The sequence below is a fragment of the Saccopteryx leptura genome, chromosome 10 (genome assembly GCF_036850995.1).
Source record: "Saccopteryx leptura isolate mSacLep1 chromosome 10, mSacLep1_pri_phased_curated, whole genome shotgun sequence".
Lineage (NCBI taxonomy): Eukaryota > Metazoa > Chordata > Mammalia > Chiroptera > Emballonuridae > Saccopteryx > Saccopteryx leptura.
Genome location: NC_089512.1, coordinates 6,587,334 through 6,609,094, shown reverse-complemented (window position 1 = coordinate 6,609,094; position 21,761 = coordinate 6,587,334). Strand labels below are relative to the sequence as shown.

General features: G+C 50.7%; 4 protein-coding genes and 1 non-coding gene across 9 annotated transcripts in view; 1 reads left to right on the top strand and 4 right to left on the bottom strand.

Moving 5' to 3' along the window:
* RHOA (ras homolog family member A) overlaps positions 1 to 6,169 on the bottom strand; it is a 47,115-nt gene extending 40,946 nt beyond the window's left edge. Inside the window, exons 1-2 of one of the 3 annotated variants that reach the window (XM_066351036.1) lie at positions 5,984 to 6,169; positions 625 to 703 (exon numbers count right to left, since the gene is read on the bottom strand). The gene's annotated coding sequence lies outside the window, so the exon portion shown is untranslated. The remainder of the gene's footprint in view (positions 1 to 624; positions 704 to 5,983) is intronic. The other 2 variants (XM_066351035.1, XM_066351037.1) reach the window with 2 other exon arrangements.
* Positions 6,170 to 6,375: 206 nt separating this feature from the next.
* Positions 6,376 to 9,480, top strand: TCTA (T cell leukemia translocation altered). The gene is made up of 3 exons (XM_066351038.1): positions 6,376 to 6,804; positions 7,145 to 7,199; positions 8,205 to 9,480. Exons 1-3 carry the CDS (start codon positions 6,582 to 6,584, stop codon positions 8,245 to 8,247), a joined length of 321 nt encoding a protein of 106 aa, XP_066207135.1. The 5' UTR covers positions 6,376 to 6,581; the 3' UTR covers positions 8,248 to 9,480.
* A 396-nt stretch (positions 9,481 to 9,876) lies between these two features.
* AMT (aminomethyltransferase) lies at positions 9,877 to 14,918 on the bottom strand. Of its 2 annotated transcripts, XM_066351001.1 has the most exons (10): positions 14,470 to 14,918; positions 14,200 to 14,367; positions 13,592 to 13,672; positions 13,372 to 13,506; positions 12,560 to 12,691; positions 12,097 to 12,175; positions 11,658 to 11,803; positions 11,392 to 11,572; positions 10,869 to 11,024; positions 9,877 to 10,766 (listed from the first exon to the last, which is right to left on the bottom strand). In XM_066351001.1, exons 1-10 carry the CDS (start codon positions 14,557 to 14,559, stop codon positions 10,588 to 10,590), a joined length of 1,347 nt encoding a protein of 448 aa, XP_066207098.1. In that variant the 5' UTR covers positions 14,560 to 14,918; the 3' UTR covers positions 9,877 to 10,587. The 2 variants fall into 2 exon arrangements, with proteins under 2 accessions (XP_066207098.1, XP_066207099.1); XM_066351002.1 differs by lacking the exon at positions 13,372 to 13,506.
* Positions 14,919 to 15,050: 132 nt separating this feature from the next.
* NICN1 (nicolin 1, tubulin polyglutamylase complex subunit) lies at positions 15,051 to 21,341 on the bottom strand. Of its 2 annotated transcripts, none has more exons than XM_066351005.1 (6): positions 21,126 to 21,341; positions 18,136 to 18,306; positions 17,766 to 17,879; positions 17,235 to 17,306; positions 16,813 to 16,917; positions 15,051 to 16,738 (listed from the first exon to the last, which is right to left on the bottom strand). In XM_066351005.1, exons 1-6 carry the CDS (start codon positions 21,255 to 21,257, stop codon positions 16,697 to 16,699), a joined length of 636 nt encoding a protein of 211 aa, XP_066207102.1. In that variant the 5' UTR covers positions 21,258 to 21,341; the 3' UTR covers positions 15,051 to 16,696. The 2 variants fall into 2 exon arrangements, with proteins under 2 accessions (XP_066207102.1, XP_066207101.1); XM_066351004.1 differs by having other exon boundaries at positions 16,267 to 16,738; positions 18,136 to 18,312.
* LOC136382687 (small nucleolar RNA SNORA16B/SNORA16A family) lies at positions 16,092 to 16,225 on the bottom strand. The gene has a single exon (XR_010747309.1). It is a non-coding gene; the product is annotated as a small nucleolar RNA SNORA16B/SNORA16A family (small nucleolar RNA).
* Positions 21,342 to 21,761: the final 420 nt, after the last annotated feature.

Sequence of the window (21,761 nt, the reverse complement as noted above, 5' to 3'; positions counted from 1 at the left end):
CCAGGTGGATCCCGGTCGGGCGCATGCGGGAGTCTGTCTGACTGCCTCCCTGTTTCCAACTTTGGAAAAATACAAAAAAAAAAAAAGAAAAAGAAAAGCTCACCAGCTTGAACTCAAAGTCGTTGGCTCAAGTAAGGGGTTACTCAGTCTGCTGAAGGCCCACGGTCAAGGCACATACAAGAAAACAATCAATGAACTAAGGTGTCAAAATGAAAAACTGACGATTGATGCTTCTCATCGCTCTCCAGTTCCTGTCTGCCTGTCCCTATCTATCCCTCTCTCTGACTCTATATCTGTCCTTGTATATATATAAAATAATAATAAAAAAAAAAAGATTAATAAAGAGATTAGGAAATATATCTTCATCTAAGGAAAAAACACTGCTTAGAAGAGAAGAAAGGAAGTTTAGGGAATATCTGAGAAAGAGGTAGAATAAGACCAGACAGAAAAGTTATTGAGTAAGATAAAGATCTCAATTGGTGGAGAAGAAAATCATTAATGGTGATACACCCAATTTTCTTAGAACATCCACATTTTCTTAGAACTTACATTAATGTAACATATAATAATAATCTCTACTGCATGAGGACAGCAGAATGAAAGAAAAAGTTTCTATTTACATACCTTACAAATGTGCTGCAAGTCCCACGGTCTATGTGGCAGATGTTCTACAAAGTACCTTGAACTTCTCAGAGGAAAAGCACTATAAAGATATAAAAAATACCGAGAATTATGTCTATTCATTTTACAAGAAAAAGCACATAACACAAGATGTAAATGGGCTTGCCCAAAGTTCTACAAAGTAATTGAGACTCCAACAGAGAGAAAAGTGCAAAATTTAACTTTTAATATTTTTTAAAAATATCTTATTTATTCATTTTAGATTAAAGAACTAGAGAGAGAAATAGTGGGGGGAAGGAGTGGGAAGCATCAACTAGCAGTAGTTGCTTTTCATATGTGCCCTGACCAGGCAAGCCCAGGGTTTCAAACTGGTGACCTCAGCATTCTATGTCAACGCTCTATCCACTGCAGCACCACAGGTCAGGCCAAAATTTAACTGACATACCATCAAAATTTATCACGTTCCTACAAGTCTTGGCCTCTTTCACTTATCATAATGTGTACAATCAACCTTATATTTGGAATATTATAAATTAACATTGCCCCTTTAAAAGCAATTATCGCCCTAGCCGATTGGCTCAGTGGTAGAGCGTCGGCCTGGTGTGCAGGAGTCCCGGGTTCGATTCCCGGCCAGGGCACACAGGAGAAGCGCCCATCTGCTTCTCCACCCCTCCCCCCTCCTTCCTCTCTGTCTCTCTCTTCCCCTCCCCAAGGCTCCATTGGAGCAAAACTGACCCGGGCGCTTAGGATGGCTCCATGACCTCTCCCTCAGGTGCTAGAATGGCTCTGGTTGCAACAGAGCGATGCCCCAGATGGGCAGAGCATTACCCCCTGGTGGGTGTGCTGGGTGGATCCTGGTTGGGCACATGCTGGAGTCTGTCTGACTGCCTACTCATTTCCAACTTCAGAAAAATACAAAACAAAACCAAAACCAAAACATGTCTTTCTGAAATTTAAATAAATAAAATAAAATAAAAGCAATTATCAAAAGTAGACAGGATGACTTTCAGAGTAATAGCAGCATGAGAGATTCCCTTGTTCTCTTGCCTTGAAATATTACCATGTTCATTGCAGCATTATTCACAATGGAAACAACCAAAGTGTCCCTCAATAGAGGACTGAATAAAGATGTAGTATATATTTACAATGGAACATTACTCAGCCATAAGAAATAATGACATATTGCCATTTACGACAACATGGATGGACCTTGCGAATATTATACTAAGTAAAATAAGTCAATCAGAAAAGGCTAAGAACTATATAATTTCACACATAAGTGGGATATAAAAATGAGACTCATTCACACAGATAAAAGTGAAGTAGTTATCAGACGGAAGGGTTTGTTTTGGAGGGAAGGCAGGTGAGTGGGAGGGGAGTAAAGACGGACAAATACAGTACATGGTGATGGAAAATGATTTAACTTTGGGTGATGGGCACACAATACACACACACAAAGCAGATAAATCTGATATAAATTAATTTTCTAACATTTTGTTATAAAAATTTTCTAACAGACAGCAAATTTTATAATGAATACCTGAATCCCTACCACCTAGGTTATCATGAACACTTTAATGACTTGCTTTATCAAACTATATTTTCTTTTTAATACAGGCATCACAGAAATTACAGGCTGAAAGACAACTGTCAGAAAAAGCAATGGCGTCCAAAAATATAGGTCAAGGAAATAAATAATATTAAGAAATCCTTCTGATATTTTCTCAGAAATTATCAGTATTAGCTTATATTTAAAGTCAGATCTACTCCTACACTTGGTGAACAATACTACACATTTGTTTAATAAAGATCATAACATTCCCCTGCTAAAAGAATCTAATTTCTCATCTCAGAACAAACCTGAAGAACTTCCCATGTCCTAAAGGCCATGATCTGGTCCCTGCCCACCTCTCTAATCTCATTTTCTCTCCTGCTTTTCTCTTCACTCTACTCCAAACCTATTTCATTGATTGCTTGTGCGCTCCTCTTTCCCTTCACTTAACATAATTCTTTACCCATCCTCTTAAAAATATCAATCTCATTTGGTACATACTGTAAACTGGCTACAATGTAACAGTGTATGTCCTATTTTGATGATTATTAAGCTATAAAATGCATTCAGAATCATTTGGATGAAGCACCAATAAACTCAGATCAAAACCCAGAATGAGCAGTGTCAAGGCCCATCTGATTCAGTCACACGACTACCATAATTATGAATATACAAGGCATTCACTTATTACTATAGCCCCACAGCTTAAAAATTAGTCACTTGAAATAGAAACACCTGAAATAGGAATTTTACAGTACTAACTTTAAACTGTTTTGGAAATCTTAATTTATTAATTTCACAAGTACTCAACAGTGTGTGCCTGTCCCCAAAGATCAGAACATAATAAGACACATCAACACAAGTTTAAAATTTAGTTATATTCATGTGTAGGTACAGGTAAACTGAGTTTCACTGGATAGGTGCATAAAGGGATAAACTGAGTAGTAAGGAAAGGTGAAATACTTAAGGGCTTTTTAAAACGACAAATATGTGGCCTGACCAGGCGGTGGCACAATGGATAGAGCCTCAGACTGGGATGCAGAGGACCCAGGTTCGAGACCCCGAGGTCGCCAGCTTGAGCGTGGGCTCATCTGGTTTGAGCAAAGCCCACCAGCTTGAACCCAAGGTCGCTGACTCCAGCAAGGGGTTACTTGGTCTGCTGAAGGCCCGCGGTCAAGGCACCTTTGAGAAGGCAATCAATAACAACTAGCAGGCGTCCTCAAACTACGGCAGGCCGGGCCGCAATTTGGCCCCCTAAGGCCATTTATCCAGCTCCAGCCGCACTTCCAGAAGGGGCAACTCTCTCATTGGTGGTCAGTGAGAGGAGCACTGTATGTGGGAGCCCTCCAATGGTCTGAGGGACAGTGAACTGGCCCCCTGTGTAAAAAGTTTGGGGACCCCTGAAAGGTGTTGCAACGCACAATGAAAACCTAATGATTGATGCTTCTCATCTCTCTCCATTCCTGTCTGTCTGTCCCTGTCTATCCCTCTCTCTGACTCACTCTCTGTCTCTAAAAAACAAAAAAACAAACACAACTACAAATATGTACCATTTATCATTATCACTAGTAGCCATAATGCAATTAAACCCAAGGTGCTGTCTATAGAAGCCCAGCAGGCCCAAATTATTTCTCAAAAGGTGAAATATCAGTCTTTCTTCTGACAGAGTTAACATAAACCTCACAGCTCTAGGACAGTAAGGCCCAAAGCAGCAACCCACTTCCTCCTCCTGTCACTTCTGGGACTCCACCCCATAGACAGGAAACACCTGAAGATCTACCTGTTTTCACTCTTCTGATAACTTACACCCCACGTGACTAGGATAAACTTAAAAGGAGTTAACTGACAAAAAATTAATCAGGACTAGGAAAACACTCAACCAAAACCACTGCCATACACACAAAGAGATAGTTACATGTAGTTTCTCCCCATCCTACCTCAAAAGAGCCAAGTGGCCTGATAACATCTTAGCTTGACCTAATAATCACGTTAGATTTGGAGCAGGGGAGTCTGGGATCACTGAGGAAGAAGTTGGTCCCTCCACAGACCCAAATACCTAAAGCTAGGACTAGGCCAGCAGGGACCCTGTATATTCATTCATCTATTTCAGCCAACTGCTACAGGAACACCCAGTTCAGAGAGAAGAGTGCTTTAGCTAAAGAAATGAATTTTTCAGATTTTCCCTATATATAAAATCAGCAATATTTTATAAAAGGTGAAAACACTGGAATTCACTGTAAATCCTGAAATACAGCTGATTCTAAGCAAGCTATTTGGGAGTATATGGAGAATTCCCTACAGAGAAAATTGTTGTGGCCTATAACTAACTAGACGTATGATTTGAAAAATTTACTTAAGTCTTTGGGACTCAATTTCCTCAACTGCAAATGGGGTTAGACTATTAATCCTGAAGATCCCTTTCAGGTCTAAAATTCTGGATCTATGAAAAAGCTGGTGGATTCTTACTCTCTTCTTCCCCCCATTGCAGACTTTTATGAGAACAGTGAATATAAGTCTGGGATTAGACTTTGACTCAAAGCAAGTTCCATCTTACATATTTTACGTTCCCAGGAGCAACCCCTGCTCTACAAAAGCAAACAGAGCTACTACTCTCAAGACAATTTATCAAAAAAGATCCTTCAACAAGTTATCCTTTACAATTAAGAACTAGTCATGTCTATTCAGTCCAATGTCACTTGTGCCAAATATTTAAAACAATATACCAATTTAGCCATGTCTGAAGTGACAATCATGCAACTGTACACACACATCACACATTTGGGTGTGTGGCACTAAGTGGTTGAAAATTTCTCACCACAGACAACACTGAAGAATTTTTAAAAAGTATTCCTCCCCTCCTCCCAATCTGGCAGGGAGGAATATTATCTGATTACACATCTGCAAGTTACTTCAAAAGACGGTCTTAAACACAGAAAGAACCAAACAAATCATCAACAGAGGCTAAAATTTTAAATCAAGACCATTAAAAGCCCAAGTGGAACCAACTCTGAGGTTAAAAGAATGCCAATTTTCCACCATAAGTTAGTAAATGTGATTTTGACCAAATCAATATCAGTGGAAACAGTGCTATTTAATGAAGACGACTTGTAACTGGGTCCAGTCAGTCACTAAGAATAGATATTTAGGTGATTCCTAATCAAGGTAGTAACTTAGATCCAGCAAAATTTAAAGTACTACTTTGTTAAAACGTAGTTTAAGTTGTTTAAACTAAAAAAAATATCTTTTTCATGGGTTATTTTCTTCGTTGCAATATCGAAGAATCCTAACTCTTAAGTTTTCAACAGTACTCTTTTACCTACACAATCTCTAAAAGTACTGCATTAATAAAAAATCACCCCAACACATAACTGGACTTCACCCAGTACAAATCGATGATTCGTGGTTCATGTTAAATGTAAAAGCCAAGATGGAGTTGTAAAGAGTTTTTTCCTCATTTCAACTCCGACAGCCACGCGCGCTTCGCAGCGCCCGGCCGCACAGCCCGGCCCGCAGCCCCCGCCCTGCGGGGCCGTGGGAGAGGAAGCGCCGGCGACTGCGGGCGGGCGGCCGGGCGGGGGAAGGGGCGCGATTCCGGGGGCCGCGCGGGCGGGGCTGCGCTTCGCGGAAAGGGGCCCAGGCCCGGAGGCAGGGGCAGGGGCCGGGAGAGGCCAGCCGAGAGCAGCAGGTGGGGCGCGGCTGCGGCGGGGCCGCGGGCCGGCAGGGCGGCGGGCCGGCGACCGGAAGGGTGCCGGGCGGGCAGGCGGGCGGGCCCGGGGCGCCGCGGCGCCCGGGGGGAATCCTCTCACTCACCTCAGGCTCCGACTCCGGGCTCTCTGCGCCGAGGACGCCTGTCCGCGAGTCGCAAGCTCGGAGTCTACGGCGAGTGACTGTGGAGGCGGCAGCGGACTAACGAGAGAACCGACGGAGAACGGCGGGCGGCGGGCGGGGAGCGCGAGCGAGCGAGGGCGGGCGGCGGCGGGAGGGCGGGGAGCGACGTGCGCGCCCCCGTATGCCCAGCGGGCTCGAACTGGCCCTAGTCGCGGCCCCGCGTACGCGCGTGCACTCACAGCTCAGCCACGATTGCTCAGAAGTGCGTCCACGCCCTAAAAGCAAGGCGCTTAACCAATAATTGCAACCGCGTGAGGCATCACGGGAACTCCGGGGCTATAAAAGACCTGGTTGCTATTTTGTACTCTTCGAGTCACTCATCCTTTAAGTAAGCAGGGTGGGGCTAGGTGCGCGTGCGCGGTTTTAATACTCCTCCCAAACTGCCAACTCTTCGCGCAGGCGAGTTAGGCTCGCTTTGCCTAGGTTTACGCGTGCGCCCTAACGGTTTTGGCCCGGAAGATCAGACGCCTGCGCAGTGGGAACTACGGTGACAATCCTCCAGGTGGGGCGCGGGCCGGTCATGGCGGAGTCTTGGTCTGGGCAATCTTTGCAGGCTTTGCCGGCCACCGTGCTGGGCGCTCTGGGCGCCCTGGGCAGCGAATTTCTGCGGGAGTGGGAGGCGCAGGACATGCGCGTGACCCTCTTCAAGCTGCTGTTGCTGTGGTTGGCGTTAAGTCTCCTGGGCATCCAGCTGGCGTGGGGGTTCTACGGGAGCACGGTGACCGGGCTGTATCACCGCCCAGGTGAGGCTCCCCACCAACCTCCGTGGACTAGACGCCCCCCACACCCACCGGACTATACGATTGGGCTCCCCACAACCCTTTTAGACTACTACTGGTCCCCTAAGAACCATATCGCAACGTAACGCTGTACTCTGACCCATGCGAATATACCATTTAAGTCAAGAAACTCCACTAGTGCACCCATCACATTATAACTATTCTTTTGAATACTCATCAAACAATGCCACTAGGCCCGTAGGTGCCCCACCAAATACCACTAGTTTCTAACATGACTTGGGCTGATGCCTGCATAGATCCCCAACTCAGCCTGCTGCAGCTCTGGATGTGTTCCTGCCCCCAGGTCTGGGCGGCCAGAACGGATCCACACCTGATGGCCCCACGCATTTCCCTTCGTGGTGAGTAAATCTGTTCCCATCTCAAAGCCGTGCTAGCCAGGCAGAGAGAGTAGATGCGGAGTGGAGTTCTTAAGATAGAAGGCCTCCAGCTTAGAGGCCTTTGCCATCAAGCTCCAAGATCTGCAAGTAGAGCTCAGGTTTCAAGTGACAAGGATGTCTGAACAGTCCATAAATTTGCTGTTCAGCAACCTGTGGGGTAGATGGTGTTATTCACAATTTCAAAGATGAAATGGTAAGTCCCTTGGATTTCACTCCACTGCAAGCCCTTCAGTTGGAATGGCAAGGACCTCTGTCTTTAGTGCACTGACTGGCCTCATCGGAGTCAGCCTGCTCATGTGTAAAACATGAACTTATTATCGGAATTCTTTCAGCTAGTCTCTGAGCGTCTACTATATAGTAGAAGCCAGAGATTTGAAAGGGGAAGGCAGCATTGCAGGGGTGAGGGTGGTCAGAAATTTCTCTCAAGTAGACCAGGGGGTGCTAAACTGTACCAGACAAAGAGAACGGCTAGAACAGTCCCAAAGGCAAGATCAAGGGTGACATATTGGAGAAATAGACAAGGCTGTGATGCTAGAGGTCAAACATGAAGGCATGGAAGGAACTGCAATGCCTATTGCAGAAGCTATTGACTCAGCCAGGATTAGGCCATGGTCTAATCTAATTTGCCTTTCTATTGGCTTGCCTTGTGGAAAGTTCATAAAGGGGTCCAATAGAGAGGGCAAGAGGCCAGTTAGGAGACCTGCCACTGTCCAGGTTTTTCTCTTGGGCAAATGGGGAAGGACAGGAGTACCATCATGAGGTGGGGACCAAGAGGAAGAACAAGACTATAGGGGAAAGGTGGTGGGCCCAGTGTGGGCTGTGGGAGATCAGCAGCAGTTTAGATTGTAATGTGGCCTTACTGAGTGAGCCCTACTCAGCCTCTGTGTAGGAGCCAGACATAGCCAATCTGAGGGCATGTTGTGCTGCCCATGGACTAATTCCTCTCCTTCTCTCCATCACTTTTAGGGAAACAGCAGCAAATGAACCTCTCAAAACCCACAAGGAATAAGGGAAGGCAGCAGAGGGGTCTCCAGGGACATCACTGGGTCTACTGGCTCCTACACTGGGTTCTACTGCTACCCAACCCCCAGGGATGACTGCAGGGCGGTCAGGGTTGGGGGGTAAGGGGTACTTCAGTGCTTGTGGGGCTGGGCCTCTCCTTCAGCAGCCCCAGGCATTAGGCCAGTAAAGAGTTTGCCTCTACCTTGATTTGGGTGCCTTAAGAAAAGAAGGCATGTTCCTCCTCTCTCAGGGGTCAGTTTAGGAAAAGCCTCTGGATTGGGGAGGCCAGCAGTCCATTTTCTCTCTTGGATTTTTCCTGTCCTTCTTCCTATCCCCCTGGGATGTAACTGCAGAGAGATTTGTCCCTGAGAGGAACCCTGAGGTTGACTAACTCTGAGATTTGTAAGGAAAGTCCTAGGTTTTCTGAATTTGGTTTTGCTGTGTTGGCAAGGAACCAGGAATCTTGGCCAGGACACAGCTTTATACTCTATGGTTACTTAGTGGCTATTCAAGTATAAGGCAGGGGCCATTTGACACCATCCAGACATGGAGGCACCAAATACCCACCTTCCTGGTCCATTCAGAGTTCTCCACGTGTGTGCCAGGCTATGGAAATTGTCTTATCCTAAGTGTCATACTCATTCTTCTCAATCCTTCTTGGAGGTAGCTGGATGCTTCCAAGAGGCTGAGCCCCAGGAGTGACTTCCCACCCCCATCCCTACCACGTAAGTGCCCATGGGGTTGTGGGCCAGCACCCTGGCCCTTCAGAGATTCTAAGCAGTTAGTGCTGAGCAGCCCACCCTGACCTGCAGCCTCATCACTTCCCATCTTGACCTGAAACCACAGGAGCCTCACCCTGAGAACCCACAGGCTCAGCGCCTCCCCACTAGTACCATCTCAGCCCCCAAGAACCCTTAAAGGAGCACAGCCACAGGTTAGCAAGCCTGCCACTTCCAGAATAGGCCAAGGGAGCCTCCAAAGGGATGGGTAGCAAATACCTGTTCCTGAAGGCAGTGTGGCCCCAGACCTGTCTCCCTCCCTGTACTTCTCCCTGCGCATTGTTAGATGATACATTTCCATCTGGCAGCCTGTGCCTAGATCGTCTTTGCAGCAGAGGTGCACTGCAGATAGGCTACGCTGAGCTCTTGCACAGGAACTTACTGCAGAGAGACCTGGCAGGCAGGACCATGGTCTTGCAGCCCCAGGGCTACCCAGACACCACACACACACACACACACACACACACCACACACACACACACACACACACACACACGTCAGTCACATTCCACCCCAGACTCACCTGAGGATCTGGCTTATTAAACATGGAACTGGTATTAGCTGTGTGGTTATTCAGACAGGACAAGGGTGTACATCAACAGGGGAAACTGGAGATGCTCATGCCCCTCAGCATCCAGAATTTAATGACACAGTTGGGGGGTTGATGCCCGCTCCCTAAAGGGGCAGTGCTGGGTGCCCAACATGGGCACTACCGCATTAGATCTTATAGACCTCCCCCTCTCAAGGGGAACCCACTGTGAGCTCATCTCTGACATTAGCTCACACCAATGTCATTGGGCTGGCACCCCAGGAAACCCATGGGCAAAGGACAATGAAGCTGGACTCTGGCAAGCAAGAAGGAAGAAAACTCATTTAATGTTGTTGTTTTTTTAAGAGTCAGTGTAGTCCAATAATGGGCTGCAGGGACGAAGGTCAGCCCACGGTAAGGCAAGTCCAGGAGGCCGCCCAGCCTACCTTAGAGCAGCCCCGGGGCTCACAATGGGTGGTAAGCTTGGCATGGTTTGCCACTGGGCAGCAGGCTGGGCTAACTTGGGAATGTGGAAGAGTGAGTCCATGCCCCTTCAACCATCCCCAAGTTAACACACAGGCACAGCAGCCCTCCGGGCCAAGCCCTCTGTGAGTCAGGAATCATTCCTGTGCAGGGAGAGGCAGCCGTCTTCATTCATAGAAAGTAAACGAGGCGGCGGCTGGCGCTGCCCAAGGTAACGAACCTTTGCGGTGTGAGAAACCGTGGTGAGGTAGGTCGGGCAGGCTCTCCCCGAGATGAGTTTTGTGGCACAGCCAGCGCCTGGCAGAGCGGAAATGCCAGAACCAATGCTTCTAGCCCTCCGGTAGGCAGGAGGGGCTGAGTGAACTGGTTTGTCACTGAGAAATCGGTCTTGAAATTGAAGTGGTACAGGATGAGGGGGTATAGGTGCTGTGGCCCCCCTCAAACAACCAGAACCAGCTTGCATCCTTGCTGTCTACCGCCAGTGTGTTCTGCCTGAGCCTCCTGACTAAACTTGTATAGAATGCCCTCCTGCATAGGGCCTGCCCCCAAGCCATCCTTACTTGAGGATATAATAGTTTGTGGGCACAAAGGGCATCTTGCTGACCACAGCCATCTGCTGCTTCCGCCGCACCTCTACCAGTAGCGGGGTACCTGGCTGACTATACTCAGAGGGCACATAACCCATTGCCACATTCTTCTTCAGACAGGGCGAGGGACAGCCACTGGTCACAGTACCTGTCCGGGCAGAGGCCATGTGTCAGCACCACCCCACCAGTCCAGTGCTCCCACCCTCCTAGGAAAGGGACAAGAGCTCTCCAACCTTTCTGAGCCACCTACCAATCATGGTGCCCTCCATGCTCAGGATGCGGCTATGTGCCCGCATGGGGGCCCCCTCACACATCAGTCCCACTCGCCTCCGCTGCACCTTGCCCTCCAGCTGGGGGGTGATGACCGCAGCTCCAGGAAAGTCCCCGGCAGCTCGGCGCCGCTTCCCTGGACCGTGACACACCAGACTTAAGCCACAGTTCAGAGGACCCCTGGCCACCTGATGTCTAAGCTACAAGGGCCCCAAATGACATCCATCAGCATCAAGGGCCCTTCACTTACTCTCACAGGCCCTATTCCTCCTCTGCCATGTAGTCAGGCACCCACCTCCTGCCCCCTGATCTTAGAGGGGACGCTGCCCAACTCAGCCTGCTGAAGATCCTCAGAATCTAATGGGCAAAGCCACAATGGCCCCTTTAGGGACTGGTGGCTTGGGGAGGCTGAGTCACCTTGGGAGTAGTCATAGGCTGGCTTGTCTCAGTAAAGGCCACTGTAGCCCTAAGGACCCCGTCCCTGAATGCTAGCCCCAACTCACCCAATGTCCAACTGAGGCTGCCTTCCACAGGCGTGGTATGTTCATCAATGTCGTTCCCGTACAGGCAGAGGCCTGCCTCCAGGCGCAGGCTGTCCCTGGCCGCCAGCCCCGCCAGCTTCACCTCTGGGTTTTCCAGAAGAGCTGTGGCCAGGTGGACCACCCCTGTGACTGGTACTGAGATCTGCGTGGAACACCAGGAAGCAGGTGGGCTGCTGGCACGAGTCCTGGGCCCCGCACTACCACCTTGACACTACTTCCTGACACACCTCCACACCATCCTCTCCCGTATAGCCACAGCGGGTCACACGGCAGCCGGATACGCCGAACACCTCCATCACAGCACTGGTCATGAAGGGCAGTTTCCTCAGGTCATCTGCCACGCCGGCCTGTAGCACCTGGGCCGCAGCGGGACCTGGGCCCAGGGAACCAGTGACCAAGTGACCAGGTTCCAGCACCCCTTAAAGCTGGATGGCCACCCTTACTCAGGGACTGAAACGTGCATAAGCAAGTCATCCACTGCAGGTGGGATAAGAGGCTCCTGCCCACAGTCCATGGCACCTGGGGGCCAGTGGAGGGAGGCCACGTCTCCCAGCTCAGAATATGGCATACAAATTTGACACCATCTACACCTTCCTCCTGGTAAGGCCTCTGCAGTCAAGGACGCCAGGAAGGCAAATCAGTGCCAACGCCAGCCTCGTCACTCACCTTGCAGGGCCAGCAGGGCATTATCCACCACCTCCAGGCCCACATCACAGCCCATGTTCCGAAGCTCCCTGATTTTGTCCTGAGTGGAAAGACAAAAATACCACATTGGCTTCTGGGACCACTCCTGGGTACTCTGAACAGAATCAGCTGGTTCTCATCTTACAGTGTCGTGTAAGTGGTAGGGTTGACCCAAGCCTAGGTCTGCCGGCTCTAACACCAGGCTTCATCCCTCTACCCTCACCGGAGGGTGCTCACCTAGGGGCTGGGGTCAGTGTCACCTCCCCACCTCCTCCACTCCTCCCCCAGGGAAACGTGGCATGCTCCAGGGAGGGCCCGCTCTGGCCTGTTGTTCACTCAAAGAGCTATTATCTGAGCCCCTGTCCCTGCCAGCTTGGCCCTGGACAACAAGGATGCTGCTCTGTGAATAAGGAAGACAAGGTACCTAGAACACAAAGGGCTGTACCTGCATGAGAGCCAAGTCCTTGTCCCAGCAGCCAGCATTGGACACTACATACAGGTGCCCCTCAGATGTGTTGGTCACAATCAAGTCATCTAAGATGCCCCCATCTTCACTGGTAAACAGCGACAGTGTCCCCTAGCACCAAAGTGGAGTAATTTTACATCTAGGTCCAGGAGGCCAATGTCAAGTGTGAGCCAGACACACCCCTGGGCCCACCCAGCCACCACAAACTCACAAACCTTCATTCACAGGGCTGGGGTGTGGGTGCAAGGAGCAGGACTTTGTCACCCCAGGCCCCTGCCCAAGGTCAGGGTGTTTTATCCTCATGCACTGAGAATGTCTCACCCCTTACCTACCTTGGGGGGGGGCTCCTTGAACTGGTAGGGCCTCTGGGCTGCTGCTCCCCACTCAGTACTGAGAGTCCCATCTCATGCTCAATCTACGATACCTAAAACTTGCTGCTTTACCCAACTCAAACCTGGGACGACTCGCTCCATGCTCCAAACCCCAGGACGAAAAGCTTCAAGTCCATCTTGATGATCTCAAGAGCTACACAGGAGCTGTGCTCCAAAACACTACGAGGCTGGCCCTGCTTCCCCACTGGATGGACAAAGAGCCTGAGTTTGAGAGATCACGTGAATCACCTAGGACTCTTGTTAAAACGCAGGTTGATTCAGCAGGAGTGGAGTAGGGCCTGGAGTGCATTCCTAACAAGCTCCTAGGACCTAGGTGGTGATGAGCTCGCCGGTTTAGGGACTGTACTTTGAATGGCAAGGGGTTAGGCAGCATAGAAGGTCACAGAACAGGACACAAACCTGGGTTTCTGGCCTCCCAGCCTGATGTGGTGAGGATGGGATAAGCCCATTCCTGCAGATGGTTGGGTGTCTGGACATGACGCAGGGACTCCATCCCGCAAGACTGCAAAGCAGTGTCTGATCCATCACTGTGCCCTCAGGTCCAAAGTAGGGACTCAGTCCATTTTCTGGCTCATGACTAGAACACCCATTGAGCAGAAATAAGAGAAGAAGGGCCTACCTGGTTTGGCCTTAGCTCTGCAATATCTCCAACGACTAGACTCTCCATCAGCTTTACCCGGTCACAACCATGTATCTTGGTCTGAGAAAAAGATCAAAAGCCTCAGGACACCGCAATAGCTCCAATCTGAAAGCCCACAGGGGAAGGAGGCATCCTCCCTGCCATCCACAGCAGTCCAACCCAGATGAAGTGACCAGTATTGGGTTCTGCAGGTAGCAAAGTCCCCACCTTCTGATTCCGCCACATCCACAAAGCCAGGCGGTAATGCCATGGGGAAGGTTAGGGAATTTGAAAGGGCCCAGCACCTTCCTGAAATACCCTCTTTTCCAAACCAATGCCTAGGTCAGTGGGTGAAAAGGGTGCCAGCCCTGGAAAAGCCAGGATGTGACATCAAACCATTAAGTGAAAGCAAGCTAGGGCGATTCAAGAGAAGCTGATCAGGAGACCCTCTGAGTACATTTTCTGTGGGCCATCCTCAGTAACACCGATACCTCCAACTTGTAAGAGGGCAGCCCCTGGAATCCAGCTCTCAGCAAACAAAGCTGAGGGTGTCACCACTGTGGACACAAAGGAAGCCCTGGAGGCCGGCATACTCCCCTGGCTCTCACCTGGAGCATGTGGGACACATCAAAGAGCGAGCAGTGCTGGCGTGTGTGTAGGTGTGAGTCAACGTGGCTGTCCCGGTACTGTATGGGCAGACTCCAGCCCGCAAATGCTGTCATCTTCCCGCCATGGGCCAGGTGGAAGTCATAGAGTGGTGTCCTGCGGAGCACGTCCTGCGGGCCGCGAGGCTCAGTGCCACCAGGGCCCCAGCCCCTAGTCCCCACCGTCCCCCACCCTCCAAGACTGGCACCATGCCCCAGCACCCTCTACTCCACCTGTGCAGCACTGAGCGGACGGCCCAGGACCAAGGGGAGCGACTGCCCACGCAAGACATGATGGGCCACCACGCTCACTGCCCGCTGCATTGTGGCCTGTGACCAGCACAGCTGACGACGCAGAGGCCACCACTTTTATTAGGCACGCTGGGAGATGTAGTCTGGAACCTGGTCGGACCAGTCTCTCTCCCACAAAGGGGATCAGAAGAGGGGCGGGCAACCCCGAGGGCAGGCGGGGCTTTGGCTCACACTGTGCAGTGAGTTCAAGCGGCAGGGAAACAGCCCCAGGCGGATCGGAAGGTCCCAGCCCTGTTAATCTTCTTAGAATCGGAGCGAGAGTCTAGATCTCCCCCTGCTGACTGCCCTGCCTCCAGGGCAAAGTTCGGCAAAGGGCTGAGGGCTTGAATAGCACAATCAGGACATCAGAAGAGTAAGGTCAAAGGGGAGGAGAGGGAAAGACCAGAGCACACAGGAAGGGAACCAGAAGGAGCCAGCCTGGCTGGCCAAGCACCACAGGGACCTGGCCACTTGGGAGGGTCTCCAGCTGTCCCACTGGGTAGACACAAGCAGCTAGCAGCAGACATGCATTCCACAAGTGTTTATTGATTTTGCAGCACACTAGGCCCTGTGCTAGGTGTTGGGGACAGAGCTGTGAACAAAGATTGGCCCCTGCCACTCCAGGGACACTCCCACCCCCACCCCCACAAAGGGCCTATACTCCCTGAGCAAAGAACGATGGTCATTACCCTCTTAGCAAAAGTTGAACATTGCTAAGTACATGACCCTGTAGGGCAAGGTACCACCTGCAAGAGCTTGACGGGTAAGAGGATGGCCAGCAAAAGGTGGCTGGCCTTCCCCCAGAAAGCTGTTGAGCCACACAAACGTCTAGTTTTCTAGGTCCAACACTTGTTGCAGTGCTGCCCCATAGTGCTGCCAGGGGCAAAAAAGAGAGAGAGAAGCAGGATTTTGTCATTAGGAAGAGCAGCCTGCCTTCTTCCGTGGTGGCTGGCCTGGGGCTGTGGGGGGCGTCAGCCTCTTAAGACACCACCGAGAACCTTCACCTGGACCCCACCCCCCACGGCCCCTCATCACACGGAGCGGAACATGACTTTTAGAAGGGGCCACCTGGGAGAAGAGATAGGAATGTTTTTGTTTTTTTTTTTAAGAGAAAGAAGGGAGAGAGAAGCATCAACTCATAGTTGTATCACTTTAGTTGTTCATTGATTGCTTCTCAATGTGCCTTGACGGGGGGGGGGGGGGGGGGAGGAGGACACACTCAATCTGAGCCAGTGTCCCCCTTACTCAAGCCAGCGACCTTGGTCTCAAGCCAGCAACAACGGGTCTATAATCCCACGCTCAAACTGGCAACCCAGTGCTCAAGCTGGCAACCGCAGGGTTTTGAACCTGAGACCTCAAGGATGTACTCTGAGCTGTGTCAGATGGCCAACAGGTCCTAGGGCTCCTTCTCAGGCCCTAGCCTTGCCAGAGACTCCTGTCTAACTGAGGTGGGCAGACCTACTTGAACATACATCCAGGAGTCAGCTCAGAGACCAAGGGAACCAGGTGGCCCAAATTGCCAGCTTTGCCCCTTAGGCAGGCAGCAGGAATTTATTTCTTTTTTTAACTGTCTTTTATCGAAATGTTGCAGATCAGTTACAGCAAACAGAGCAGGACCATCAAGGAAAACTGTCACTCTGGACTCCGTTTTGACCACAGCAGTTATGTGGAAGCAGCTGCACCTTTGATAAGGGACATGCAGGTAGCAGCTTATACAGGAAATTCTTTTTGCTGGCATGACACAAAGGGAAAGAAAACCACTAGGGGGCGCAGAGGGAAGCGATGGGGCTCCTGTTTCTCCCTTAGGCTTCCAAATGACCTGAGTGCCATAGCTACAGCAGTCACCCCAGCCCACTGCACTCAGAGAGGGAGCAGGAAGAAGACAGGCATGTGCATGTGGGCAGGAGGGGAAGGGGGCACATAGGGATTCTTAGTTAAGTAGAACCGGAATGTTTTCAGGGTCGGAAAAGGAGTCTTGGGTTGCAGTCAGGTGAAGACAGCGTGCAACCCCCCACAGTGAGCCCCCAAGAATCTTGACTCTGTGAATGTGGCCCAGACAGAACGGGCATGCAGACAACACTCGAATGCAGAGAACGCATTTTGGCCTCTGATGGCCCAAACCAGGCCTGGGTGGGCACAAAAGGTTGACATCTTGGTCAATAACCACAGCTCAAGTGTAGGAGAGCAAGTTCAGGTCATAACAGCCATCCACCTGCAAAACAAAAGACCATCAGATCTGACCCGCTCAGGGCGACGGGAGCCAAGCAGAGGGAAGGCATCACTCACATCAAAGCGGCCGATCCTGGTGGAGGTGTGACTGGCCCGGATCATCTCTGTCAGCGCCCACATCTGCTGCACCTCAGAGGACACCCTGCTGGGGTCTGGGAGACCCTGAGCCAGAAGGAGGGGTCAGTGGCCATGGGTCTCTCCCCCCCTTGGAGCTCCAGAAAAGCCAAGTTGGTTTATGGGGCCCTCCAGCTGAGACCAGTAACGTTCCCACATGACTTGTAAAACATGAGGTTGGGGCGTGATAAGCAATAGGCCACCAGCCCCACACAGAGATCCCTCATATCCCATGGAACACCCAGGGGGTAGATGGCACAGAGTGAACCAAGGGCCCTAGGTCCAGCCCCAGATTCCTGAAGATGGGGGCCCACATGGACATGAGAGCTATTCACGTGTGGTTCTTACCCAGGGTGGGGGCTTACCTCAGGGAGGGGAGCTCGCTGTTCACAAGGCACTGGGTGGGAGAGCCACTTGGGAAAGGTCATAGAAGGGCTCTGAGAAGAAAAGACATATTGCACTGAGGGAGGGAGAGGGGGAGAGTCCTGGGACCAGTTTCCAAGGTCCTGGGAGCAGAGAGAAGGTTCCCTGAGCCTTGAACACTGCGAAACCCTGTTCAGGGGTCCACAAGGGCCCAAAGGGCAGTCAGACTATCTAAGCTCTTCTGCTATGCAGAAGACCCCAGGAACACAAGGAACAGAAGTATCTCCCAGCACCTGAAGGCTCTAGGTCTGAAAGAGATCTGTGGACCCAAAGGTCAGGGGGTTTGGGGGCATAGCTTTATTTCTCATAGGAGCTACCAACATTCCCATCTGGCTAATTTCCATGAAGGCCTCCTTCTGAGTCTCATCATCACTACCCATCCACTCCCATCCCCACCCCCAGCTCTGCCAGACACAGGTAGAAGCCTCCTGGGGAAAGAAGGGCCAGCCAACAGCTCTGAGCTAGTCACTTACCTTTGGTCCCTGCTGGTAGATCTGCAGCTCTTCTACCGTGAAAGACAGCCAGAGTGGTGATGGCTGTCGCAGAATCAGACGCAGCTCCAGTACACTCGTCATGTCACACAGCATCTGACACATACACACACAAGGCCCCGGCAAGGCCCCAGCTCACTGCCCAGGAGCCTCCAAATGAGCTGTGAGCCAAGCTACTGCCTCCCCAGGCCTTCAGGAAGGAAAGAATAGCAGTCCCTCCTAGGCACTTCCCAAAGAGTCCCAGCCCGGAACAGCCTTGCCCCCCTCATCCCTCCTGGCATCCTGGCGCAATTCTCAGGCTCCCTGTGAGCCCTCATCGGGGCTGCCCTGGCCATGCTGAGTCCCAGCTGACCTGGTGCTTGAACAGCGATACATACTCCTGGGCACCCTCCTCACTGTGTGGGTCAGGCATCAGGCAGTAGTCCCTCAGGCAGGTCACCCATTTGGTTGGTATGTGCATCGAGGTATACTGGCGAATACGGATGCTCAGAAAGGCTGTGTAGTAATTCTTAAATGTAATCTCCTGTAACTAGAGCACACAAAACCCACCATGACAAATCAGACCCAGGCCCAGGGCCTGAGAGGCTCAAAGGCACCATCTAGCTCTTTCTCCTTTTAATATACCCTTCTACCAATCTAACAAGCATTCTCTGGGGCTCAAAAACAATTTCACTTTCCTAAAGGAGCTCACATCTTTTTTTTTTTCTTCATTTTTCCTAAGCTGGAAACGGGGAGGCAGTCAGACAGACTCCCGCATGCACCTGACCAGGATCCACCCAGCATGCCCACCAGGGGGCGATGCTCTGCCCATCTTGGGGCGTCACTCTGCTGCAATCAGAGCCATTCTGGCATCTGAGGCAGAGGCCACAGAGCCATCCTCAGTGCCCAGGCAAACTTTGCTCCAATGGAGCCTTGGCTGCAGGAGGGGAAGAGAGAGACAGAGAGGAAGGAGAGGGGGAGGGGTGGAGAAGCAGATGGGCGCTTCTCCTGTATGCCCTGGCCGGAAATCGAACCCGGGACTCCTGCACGCCAGGCCGATGCTCTACCACTGAGCCAACAGGCCAGAGCTTTTTTTTTTTTTTTTTTTTTACAGAGACAAAAAGAGAGTCAGAGAGCAGGATAGATAGGGACAGACAGAAAGAAACGAAGAGAGATGAGAAGCATCAATCATCAGTTTTTTGTTGCGACACCTTAGTTATTCATTGATTGCTTTCTCATATGTGCCTTGACCACAGGCCTTCAGCAAATCGAGTAACCCCTTGCTCGAGCCAACGACCTTGGGTCCAAGCTGGTGAGCTTTGCTCAAACCAGATGAGTCCGCACTCAAGCTGGCAACCTCGGGGTCTCGAACCTGGGTCTTTTGCATCCCAGTCCGATGCACTATCCACTGCGCCACCACCTGGTCAGGCAAGGAGCTCACAATCTAAATGAGCAGGTCATATAAACAATAACTACAGATCTTGCCACATGCCCAAGATGCTGCCAGAGGTCTCTGCCAAAGGTCAGAGCTTTAACTTTGGAAGAGACAGAAAATGTACACGTGAGGCCTGTAGGGGGAAGAATTCACCAAGCAGACCAAGAAAGTAGAGAATGTAAAAGTAGCATATAACAGGCCCTGGCCGGTTGGCTCAGCGGTAGAGCGTCGGCCTGGAATGTAGAAATCCTGGGTTTGATTCCTGGCCAGGGCACACAGGAGAAGCGCCCATCTGCTTCTCCACCCTTCCCTCTCTCCTTCCTCACTGTCTCCTCCCCTCTTGCAGCCAAGGCTCCATTGGAGCAAAGTTGGCCTGGGTGCTGAGGATCGCTCCTCTGCCTCAGATACTAGAATGGCTCCTGCCAAAACGGAGGAATGCCCCAGAGGTGCCAAGCATCGTCCCATGCTGGGCACGCTGGGTGGATCCCAGTTGGGCGCCTGCGGCAGTCTGTCTGACTGCTTCTAACTTTGGAAAAATACAAAAAGAAAAAAAAAAGTAGCGTATAACAGCGAGTGATTTAGCCTGGCTACAGTGGTACTCATTACTGGACACTCATCAGAAAAACCCAAGGAAATTTAAAAATATATATGTACAGGCTCCACGCCAGACCTACTGAATCAGGATTTCCCAGCATATACTTAAGGAACAGCTTGGGGGAGAACCACTACTCTTGGGACTAACTGCGTGGGGCCTACAGGTAGACAGGGCACAGACACAAAGTGGCCCTGAATGCCAGGACATCAGAAGACAGACTTCATCCTCTGTGTTGAAGTCCAGCAGCACCTTACCACTCTCCCAACTGCTGTAAGTGCAACCGGAGAATGAAAACTGGAGCCATTGGGAAGATCCTGATGATGAGTTGAACCTGACCTCCAGAAGAGACTGTAGGAATGGGATGGAGGTAGGTTTTGAAGTAACTCATTGTCTAATAATCTGCAGCCAGTAGCCAGGGACACAATGACCTCACCTATATGTGGTTCACAACTGTATTTTTTTTTAATTTTTTTAATTCATTTTAGAGAGGAGAGGGAGAGACAGAGAGAGAGAGAGAGAGAGGAGAGACAGAGAGAGAGAAGGGGGGAGGAGCTGGAAGCATCAACTCCCATATGTGCCTTGACCAGGCAAGCCCAGGGTTTCGAACCGGCGACCTCAGCATTTCCAGGTCGATGCTTTATCCACTGTGCCACCATAGATCAGGCCCACAACTATATTTTTAACACCTAGCCTCCTATCCAGGCACTTCCCTGCCAGTGCTGTCCTGTACATGGGGGAGAGATGGCGCAGAAAAAAGAACAGGAAGCTGCCTTCTAGCAAATATGTGTTAACAGTTAACACATAAGTAAAGGAACACATAAATGGTTAACTGATTCGCAAGGCCCAGGCCAGTGCCAAGGTTTTGTATAAAAAAAGATTCAAGCCTGACCAGGCAGTGGCGCAGTGGAATGAGTGTTGGACTGGGATGCAGAGGACCCAGGTTCGAGACCCCGAGGTCGCCAGCTTGAGCAAGGGCTCGTCTGGTTTGAGCAAAAGTCCACCAGTATGAACCCAAGGTCGCTGGCTCCAGCAAGGGGTTACTCGGTCTGCTGAAAGCCCGCGGTCAAGGCACATATGAGAAAGCAATCAGTGAACAACTAAGATGTTGCAACGCGCAATGAAAAACTAATGATTGATGCTTCTCATCTCTCTCCGTTCCTGTCTGTCTGTCCCTATCTATCCCTCTCTCTGACTCACTCTCTGTGTCTGTAATAAAAAATAAATAAATTAATTAATTAAATAAAATAAAAAAAGATTCAACATCTCAGACACGCCTGAGTTCCCAGGTCAGCCCCGCCCAGAAGCCCCGGTTGCACCAACGGGGTTTGCTCACCTCGAAGGGCGCGACGCTGGGGAAGGTGACATCGATGACCAGCACTCCAGGCCGGCCCTGGGAGTTCCGCACATCGCCCACTTGCAGCGCCACGGTGCCTTTAACATGGCAGGGCACCAACACACGGGACATGGTGCAAGCGGCAGGAAGCCAGCGCAACCGCCGATCCTGGCCTCAGACCGGTGGTCCTTCCCGGCCACTCAGCTCAACCCCCAAAACTACAATTCCCGGGAGCACTCGCGCTTGGCCAGCCCAGCCAATCACCCACGCTCAGCATGGGCCGGGAGTCGGAAGTGCCTGCGGAAGTGTTCCTTCATCTAACCACTGCGCGAGTCTTCGAGTGCAGCTGGGGACCCGTCTTTTAAAACGGGCCAGCGGTTTTGTAGCTAAGCCAACCGGACTCTTCTTGGCGCCCCAAGCCTCTCTGTTACTGCTTCTAGTGCAGGAGGGTGGGCAGTCAAAGCATATAAAGCCATGAGCACGAATGATCGTAGTGCCTGGCGGACATTAATTGTAAATAAGTCCTTTTTATTAGTGGGCAAAGATTTTGAACAGATAATTCATAAAAGATAAATAGCCAATAAGCCCATGAGAAGATGCTTAACATTACTTTCTTAACAGAGAAATACAAATTAG